The 9,105-nt window shown below is 56.1% G+C and overlaps 2 protein-coding genes across 2 annotated transcripts; one reads left to right on the plus strand and one right to left on the minus strand.

Annotated features, from left to right (window-relative positions):
* The first annotated feature begins 3,692 nt into the window (after nucleotides 1–3,692).
* Nucleotides 3,693–5,229, plus strand: SYCN (syncollin). The gene is made up of 2 exons (XM_045846916.1): nucleotides 3,693–4,118; nucleotides 5,060–5,229. Exons 1-2 carry the CDS (start codon nucleotides 3,724–3,726, stop codon nucleotides 5,067–5,069), a joined length of 405 nt encoding a protein of 134 aa, XP_045702872.1. The 5' UTR covers nucleotides 3,693–3,723; the 3' UTR covers nucleotides 5,070–5,229.
* An 864-nt stretch (nucleotides 5,230–6,093) lies between these two features.
* On the minus strand, nucleotides 6,094–8,881 carry NCCRP1 (NCCRP1, F-box associated domain containing). The gene is made up of 6 exons (XM_045846826.1): nucleotides 8,507–8,881; nucleotides 7,894–7,956; nucleotides 7,759–7,810; nucleotides 7,365–7,460; nucleotides 6,691–6,829; nucleotides 6,094–6,569 (listed from the first exon to the last, which is right to left on the minus strand). Exons 1-6 carry the CDS (start codon nucleotides 8,820–8,822, stop codon nucleotides 6,429–6,431), a joined length of 807 nt encoding a protein of 268 aa, XP_045702782.1. The 5' UTR covers nucleotides 8,823–8,881; the 3' UTR covers nucleotides 6,094–6,428.
* Nucleotides 8,882–9,105: the final 224 nt, after the last annotated feature.

Raw genomic sequence — 9,105 nt, forward strand, 5'->3', positions numbered from 1 at the left:
TTGAAGGTAGGAGGAAACTGAAGCTCAGAGATGTGAGTTCATTTGGCCAAGGTCACAGCAAGCAAGGTCACTTGACAAGGTGACAGAGTCAAAATTTGAACCCACTTCCCTGTTTCTAGCCCTTGGCTCTTCATCACTGCCTTACCCCAGCCAAAGTGGCAGAGAGCATCTGAGGGGACAAGCAGGGAGTCTGCTCAGCTGAGTGACTAGCTGTGCTGGTGTACATTGATGGAGCCCTACTGTGTGCCAGGCACAATGCTAAGGGCTTTCATGATAATGACGACGGCACGTGGTCCTATGACACTTAGCCAGGGCCCTGCTGTAAGTGCTCTTATGCGGACTGCCCCTTCGACTCCTTGCCCCAGCACTCTGAGGTGGGCTCCACCACTGTCTCTATGAGGCCCAGAGGTGGAGGCATGTGCAGATGCTCAGGGAGGAGCTGGGATCTGGTGCCGGGCTGTCCCTTGCACCCTCGAATGCTCCGTTATCCCTTACAATCTTCACAACAATCCTATAGTGTAGGAAGAAATAGCACCCGCTTTACAGATGAGGAAACTGAGGCCCAGACTTGGACTCACCACAGAACCACAGACTTGAACTACTGTCTGCCTGAGCAGCTCATCCAATCTGGACCCTGTTCATGTCTGGCAGGAGACCAGAGATGCCGAAGGGTCTCTGCAGGGCCTTGGCCAGGCTCCCACGTGCCCAGGGCCCTGTCCCACCCTGAGATTTCAGGCCCCTCCCCTTACCCTCCTGCTCCTTACTGTTTATGTCAGTTCTGCCTCCTGGTTGGTAAGCACTCACTGTATGTTACAACAATTGTCTGATCTCCCCTACATTAGGTTTTTGTTTGGGTTTTTATTAGGTTGTTTTTTGCTATATAAAAGTTTTAAAATTTTATACATTTCAACTGATCCAATTTATTTTATAGATCAAGATTTCCAAACTCAGACTTCCAGCCAAGATGGAAGTGTAGGTAGACACACTGTACCTCCTTTCACAACCAATATAGGGACAACAACAATTTAGAAACGGAATTACAACCAGAACTGACAGAAAATTGAACTGTATGGAAGTCGGACAACCAAGGAGCTAAAATAGATACTTTCATCCAGACCAGTAGGAGGGGCGGAGTCAGGCAGCCGGACGGAGAGGGGTGGAGGCACAAAAAGCGGTGGGACTGGACGCATAAGGCATCCCAGGTGAGCAAGACCACAGCAGGTGGACCCTGGGCACGGGGTGGCAACTGGCAGACCCAGCCAGGCAGTGATTGTGAATCAAGGCACTGCATGCAACCCAGGGTTCCAGCGCTGGGAAATAGAGCCTTGGGCACTGACTGAAAACACCTGTGGGGGTTAAGGTGCCAGGAGAGACTCCCAGCCTCACAGGAGAGTTTATTGGAGAGACCCACAGGGTTCTAGAACGTGCACAAGCCCACCCACACAGGATTAGTGCCAGAAAGGCCCAGTTTTCTTGGGGGAAGGGGCATAAGGGACTGAAATCTGACAGAAAGCGCAGCAAGCACCATTGTTCCCTCTCAGACCCCACCCCCACATACAGCCTCACAACCCAGACACTGGGTTGCCCTGCCCTGGTGAACACCTAAGGCTCCGCCCCTCATACATAACAAGTATAAGACAAAAAAAAAAAATGGCCCAAACAGAAGAACAGGTCAAAGCTCCAGAGAAAATACAGCTAAGCGACCAAGAGATAGCCAACCTATTATCAGATGCACAGTTCAAAGCACTGGTGATCAGGATGCTCACAAAATTGGTTGAATTTGGTCACAAATTAGATGAACAAATGAAGGTTATGCTAAGTGAAATGAAGGAAAAATGCACAGGGAACCAATAGTGGTGGAAGAAAGCTGGGACTCAAATCAATGGAGTGGACCAGAAGGAAGAAAAAAACAACCAAACAGAAAAGAATGAAGAAATAAGAATTCAAAAAAAAATGAGGAGAGGCTTAGGAACCTCCAGGACATCTTTAAATGTTCCAACATCTGAATTATAGGGGTACCAGAAGGGGAAGAGGAAGAACAACAGGTGGAAAAGTCATTTGAACAAATAATAAAGGAGAACTTCCCCAATCTAGCAAAGGAAATAGACTTTCAGGAAGTCCAGTAAGCTCAGAGAGTCCCAAAGAAGTTGGACCCAAGGAGGAACACACCAAGGCACATCATAACTACATTAGCCAAGATGAAAGATAAGGAGAGAATCTTAAAAGCATCAGGAAAGAAGGATAGAGTTACCTACAAAGGAGTTCCCATCAGACTGTCAGCTGATTTCTTAAAAGATATCTTACAGGCAAGAAGGGGCGGGAAAGAAGTATTCAAAGTCATGAAAGGCAAGGACCTCCATCCAAGATTGCTCTATCCAGCAAAGCTATCATTTAGAATGGAAGGGCAGATACAGTGCTTCCCAGATAAGGCCAAGTTAAAGGAATTCATCATCACCAAGCCCTTATTATATGAAATGTTAAGGGGACCTATTGAAGAAAAAGAAGATGATCAAAATTATGAACAAGAAAATGAAAACAAACGGACAACTATCAACAAGTGAACCTAAAAACAAAAACAAACTAAGCAAACAGCTAGAACAGGAATAGAATCACAGAAATGGAGATCACATGGAGGGTTATCAGTGGGGAGGGGGAGGGGGGAGAATGGGGGAAAAGGTACAGGGAAGAAGAAGCATAAATGGTAGGTGCAAAATTGGGGGAGGTTGAGAATACTGTAGGAAATGGAGAATCCAAAGAACTTATATGTATGACCCATGGACATGAACTAAGGTGGGGAATGCTGGTGGGAGGGGGGTGTGGGAGGAAGAGTAATAAAGGGGAGAAGAATGGGACAACTGTAATAACATAATCAATAAAATATATATTAAAAGAAAAGATTTCCAACCTCATGGAAAACCTTCTAGCTCCTAGGGAGTGGCAGCAGGGGGTGGCAGCCTCCTCCCCCTCCCTCTCCCCCTCCTAGGCTCACCCTCCTGGGGGTCGGGGGGCCTTTGGTATCTTCCTGCCAGTTTGTCAGCACTCTATCTTTACAGCTTTTTTCTCCCAGCCTTTGCACTTGGCCTTGCAATGGTTTGGAGTGGTTCACCAATAGGCCATCCCATACTTCACAGATGCTGGTTTGGATCTTGGTCAGGAAGCTCTCCCACTCCTGAGAGGAGGGAGCTCCTCCTCTCTCTCCTCCTGCCCCCCCCCCTTTCCCCTCCAGGGCCTCTCCCTCCTTATCTCCAGCTTCTGCTTTCCCGAGGTCCTGTGACCTGCCCAGCCTGAAGGCCAGGCGCCCCTCCTCCTTCCCCCCCTCAGCCTCTCCTTGGGTTGGAAGAGGGCTGGGGGAGAGGGGTGCCCCCTTCCTGGGCGATGTTTAAGAGATCTTCCCACCTATACCCGTTAACCCTGTTACCCTTCTGTTGCAAGTCACTGGTCCTCAAGTCCTGTTCATTGACTTCCTTTAGAATGCTGTTTGCCACATAAAGTCTTAAGCTGCTACTTTCATACAGATATGTCCATCTTGTATTTCTGGGTTGTGGGTTTGAGAGCTTGGTTAGGAAGGTCTCTGGGTTCTTGAGGGAGGAGTACCCTCCCTCCCCTCCCCTCCCTCCCCTCCCCTCCCCTCCCTCCCCTGCCGGAGTCCTAATCTCACAGCTTCTCCCTTCCCACGGGTCAGGAGCATAAAAGCCTGCAGGGGACGCGTCCCGCAGTGTCACCATGTCCCCGCTGTGCCCACTGCTGCTGGTCTTCGCCCTGGTGGAGGTCCCCGGTGTCTGGGGCGCCTGCCCCGCACCTGCCGACCTCAAGAACCCCGACGGGACGAAGACCTGCGCCAGGTTCTACGACAAGAGCGACCCTTACTATGGGAACTGCTGCGCAGGCGCCGAGCTGGCTGTAGAGCCGGGCACCGACCTCCCCTTCCTGCCTTCTGAGTGGACAAACGTCATCTCCTCGCTCGTGGTGGCCCCGCGCTGCGAGCTCACCGTGTGGTCCCGCCGCGGCAAGGGTGGCAAGTCTCGCAAGTTCACCGCCGGCGCCTACCCGCGCCTTGAAGAGTATCGCCGGGGCATCCTGGGCCACTGGTCCAACGCCATCTCCTCCATCTACTGCAGGTGCGGCCCTGCCTTGCCCTGGCGCGCACTTTGGCGTCCAGAGCTCTGAACCCAGCACCAGGCCCAGGCCCAGCCCCACCGCCCAGCCTACTGGCTTTTCCAGATAGCCGAGCCCCTGACCCAAGTTGGGAGTCTCTGGACCCAGTCCTTGAGGTCCCCCTTCTCACTGGCACAGGCTTTGTGAAGCACATGCCTCTTGGATCTCTCAGACCCTGTTCTGGAATTCCCAGACTCAGAAGCTCACCAACACCCCCTCCATTCAGGCAGCAACCCCCTCCAACCTTCCTGAACCCCCCAGTTGCCTACCCACCACGCCTGCACTCTCCAGGGAAGGCCACTCACTCCGGAGTTGCCACCCCTGGCTTGGAAATGGGGAGCCGTCAACACCCTCACCTTGGAGTCCCCAGAATCAAAGCCAGTGCCTCCTCCCCAAATCATCAGGCCCCAGAGCTTTCCAGGGTCTCCCAGACTTTAAATCTGACCCAGACCTCAAGGCCCCCAGACCCAATGCTAGGAACATGGCACCTAGCCCTTATGCTCCCCACCCACCTAGACCCTCTGGGACAGCTTCAACCCCAGAACCCAGTGCCAGAGCCTCTGGTAAGGTTCTGGAGCCAAAGGCCCAGTCTGGAGAGTCTCCTGCCCCAGCCCATCCTGCACTCATGTATCCAAACTCACAGACTCTAGGACCCTAAATCTAGCCATGGTGCCCTCCAAAGCCACCCACCTGCCCCACTACCCCAAGAGCTCCAGGAGCTCCCAACCCCTAACTCCCAGGCCAGGACACCTAGCTCTTGAGGTCAGAGCCCAGCCCCAGCCACCCATCTCATCTCAGGCTTTTAGAACCTCCGACGCCTTGCATCTTGGAGCCCCTGGCACTCCCTGGTGATCATTTTTGTTGTTGTTGTGTTGTTGTTGTTGTTATTTTAATTCTGTTGCAGGTGTTACTGATGTCTGAGGAGCTCCTCATCTCCAGCCCCCACTGAGTGCTGAGCCCTTCCCCTGGCCTTGTTCCTGGGACTTGCTGAAGGTCCCCAGCCCCAAATGGAGAGGGCTTCCTGTCTGCTCCCCAACCCTGCCTTCCTTGCAATACAGCCCTTATGAAGTTGTCCCTGTTGGCCATCTGCTTGTGTCTGGGACCCAAGCCCACACAGACAGGGGTGGGATGGGAGACAGCAGGGTGGTCATGCCAGGAGCAGCCCATACCTGTGACAATGCTATGGAGGGGGACACACTCAGAGATCCCGACACTGATTTAGACATGCACAAAGATGCCGCCACAGGACACGTGTATGCATGCAGAGGTACCGCTGGCCAAGAGTTAAACACTGCTATGCTTCCCGCACTATTTGGGAGACAAACCTTCCCTGAATGCCCCCCCAGCTGTTTGGCCTGCCTGGGACCCCCAGATTCAGGATTCATGCCTGAGTGCAGGTGGCCTTCACGGACCTGCCGCAGCCTAGGGCCAGGGTCTGCTGTGGGGTCTGGCCGGAGCCTAGGACCTACAGGTCGTTAAATATTCTCAATCCTCCTCCTCCTCCTGACACACAGAAGACACTTTAGTTCAGATTTCCATATTTCTTCAAATTTGAATTTGCAACCTATTCCCACCCTACCCCCAGGGTTAAGGGCCCTCTATGAGTACCTGGGTCTGGGGGCCTTTCAAAGAAGCTAAAGGAAAGACATAAAGTCTTGGGGGAAGAAAAGGTATGGGGACAGCTCTGGGGGGATGATCCCTTGGGTTTGGAGGCCGAAGAGAAATTTGGGGAGATTCTGAGAGTCAAGACATACAGGTAAAGAGGTAGTGGAGATGCTAAGAGACCATAAATCGAAGGATATGTAGCAAGATTGGAGGTCAAGGGAGGTGCAGAAGGGGGAGGAGTTTCGGGGTGCTGGAGGATCATGGATTGGAGGGTGTGGAGTGGGGCAGGAACTCAGTGCAGATCTGAGGAGCAAGACCGTGGACACACTCAGCACCCTTGGCCACATGTATTTATTCACTTAGTCAACAAGAACATTCTGAGCACCTCCTGTCTGTCAGGCACTGTCTCAGGAAGAGGGGACCCCTGCCCTCATGGAGTCCAGACAGTGTAGGGGAAATGCTGAAGAGTCAGACATTCGGGGATGTGTGAAGATGTGGAATGAGAAGCCAAGGAAGGACCCAGCAGGATCCAGGGGCCCAGGAGGCGGTAAGCGATCAGGGAGAAGCTGCGGGGGTCTGGAAGGCGTTAAGGGATCAGGGTGGTCCTGAGCGTCAGGGAGGTGTCAGGGGTGGATGGATGAGACAAGGAAGGGGTCCGAGCAGGCCCGTCACTCCCTGAACTGCACGGACACGGAGGAGTCCGTCGCCCTTGTCCGCCGCAGCCCACCAGGCTCCAGCCGGTTCTTCACCTTGTGCAGGAAGTGGACAAAGCGCACACCAGGGCCATACTGGCGGAACACGTGTGACACCTGTGGCAGCACCGGGCCAGAGAGAAGTCCTTACTAGGGACCCACAGACCCTGCTCTCCTCCCCCCTCCCTCTGTGAGGTCTTGGGACCGGCCCAGGTGGCAGCTGGGTTGGGAGTCTCACCTGGACCCAGCAGCTGGGACGGCCTTTCCCAGAGGTCCGGGGGGCCACGTGGTGCTGGGCGATGGTGGTGTGGCGGTCGGCGGCCAGCAGCCAGACGTGCAGCTCATAGACGCACGTGTCCAGCCGGCTGTCCTCAAACCTGGGGGTGGGGTCCAGGCCTTCAGTTGCCATCGCAGCCCCAACATCCCAACCCCAACCTCTGGGCCTAACCCCGTTTAAGACACTTACTGACACCCACTCTGTGTGCCCAGGCTGGGTGGTGCTGCGACACAGCAGTGACCAAGACAGACCCACACCCTGCCCTCATGAGATTCACAGCTCAGTGGGGGTGGCAGGCCAGACCTGTCACTAGGCTGTGACAAGTGAGAATGGCCAGGACAGGGTGGGGCCTAGCCAGGGGAGGCTTCCTGGGGGCACCATGTTAACCCAGCTCCTGAAGGGTAAGGAGAAGGAGGAGCTTGTCCTGAGAAAGACAAGCATCTGTGGAGGAACTGGCAGCCTCGGGCCTGCCACATTTCCAGACCTGAAAGTGTCAGGGAGAAGGGGCCATGGGCAGCGCTGGATCCTGCAGGGGCAGGAGGGTCCTGGTGGGGAGCTCAGGCCAAAGAGAGGAGGGGGCGAGGCCTGCACTTCGGGGAGCCCCTGTGAGCAACCTGGCGGGCAGAGGCACGTACCAGTCCATGACTGTGATGTCCGGCTGCTCGTCATCGAGCAGCTCCTCCCACAAGCCTTCTGCCAGGAGATCCACACACTGCTGCTTCACCGTCCAGCTGTGAGAGGGGGCGCAGGGGAGGCGGGCTCTGGGACCAGCTGGCATTCTCTGGCCCAGCTGGGCCCGACCCCAGGGAGCAGGAAGCCCTGAAGGTGCTCACGTATAGGCCCCGAGTGTCTACTCAGCACCTGACAGTCTGAGTCCATACCATGTCCTCAGAGGGGGATGCGCTCCGAACTCCGTGTTAGAGATGGGGAAACCAAGGGTCAAGAAGGGACAGGCCTTGCCCAAGGCTCCACAGCAAGGAAGGCTGGAGGGGGGAGTAAAGCGCAGGCCACCAGGTCCCAGCCACTCACCTGCAGTTGTGCTGCAGCTTCTCAGTCCTGATGTGCCACCCCTGGAAGTTGCCTGCCAGGTGGAGGAGCGATGGGTGAGCAGGTGCCCGGTCTCCGACCGGCCCCTCCCCCGGGGCCCAGCCAGCAAGCACTCACCTAGAGTCTCCAGGGGCTGCTGTGTGGGACCAGTAGGGGGTGCTGGCTCATAAATGTTGATGCCTGAAATGAGTAGGTGATACAGCCTCAGGCCTGCTGAGGCTGGCCCTCTCCACTCTCCCTGAGGGCCCCCTGCCCCCAGGGCTGCTCTCCCGCGCGCACAGGGCAGGAAGCTGTGCCCCACCCACCAGGCCAGACCAGCCTGGCAGGGACGAGAGTGAGTCAGGGCTCGGGGAGAACCCTGAGAACGTCCTGGGGGAGAGGGCCGACGTGCATTCTGGTGAGACAGACAGAGGGACAAAGAGGCGCCAAGAAAAGCAGACTTAGAATATGGGCAGAGGGAGGAAAGGAGAGAGGGCAGGAGGGAAGGAGTGATTCAGGCAGGCAGACAGACTCAGGGAGAGAGAGAGACGGAGGCTAGGTGGGACAGAGAGCCTCAAAGCCACAGAGAGAGGCACAGATGATGAAAATAGCAACAGAAAAAGAAAGACAAGGAAACAGACGTAAAGAAGAGACAGACAGTCTGGGTAAGTAAATTGGGGGCGGGGGGAGAAGCTACAGCCGGTGACAGCCCGTCTCTTCCAGCTCCACCCCGCCCGCGCCGCGTGCGCACCTTCGGGGTTGGGCGAGCGCAGCAGGTTGCGGTAGAGCGGCCGCCGCAGAAAGAGAAACTTCCAGGTGAGGCCCGGCGGCAGCTCCAGGCTCCCGCCCGGCGGCCCCCACTCCTCAAGCAGCAGCTGTCGCGCGTAGGCCTCGGACGGCTGCTCTGGTGGGGACAGCCCGGGGCTCTCGGGGGCCACGGGCGACAGCGGCATCGGCGGTGGAGGCGGCGACGTTGGCGACGGTGGCGACAGCGGCTCCTGGGGGCCTTCGGGCTCCTGGGCCTCCATCCTGCCACGGAGCCGGCGTCGGTCCTGCACCTCCTCCATCCGTCGGGTCTGGGAGACTGCCCCCGCTGCTCTGCAGGGCTGGGGTTAACTGGGGCAGGAGGGGGTGGGGCTCTCCGGCTGGCATTTAAGAGAGGGGTGTGTTTGGGGAAGGACCTTGGCTCCCAGGCCCACCTCCCTCGGACCCAGGAGACCGCGCCCCCAGCCCCTCCTCCCTTGGACCCAGTGTCCAGGCTCCCTGCCCCTCCTCGTCTCAGAAGGCAGTGGGCCAAATCCAAGGCCCTCCTCAGTTTCCCAGACTTCCTGTTCCAGTTTCCCTGGGGCC

Source organism: Phyllostomus hastatus, unplaced genomic scaffold, assembly GCF_019186645.2.
Source record: "Phyllostomus hastatus isolate PE091 unplaced genomic scaffold, TTU_PhHast_1.1 phas_contig_5, whole genome shotgun sequence".
NCBI classification, from domain to species: Eukaryota; Metazoa; Chordata; class Mammalia; order Chiroptera; family Phyllostomidae; genus Phyllostomus; species Phyllostomus hastatus.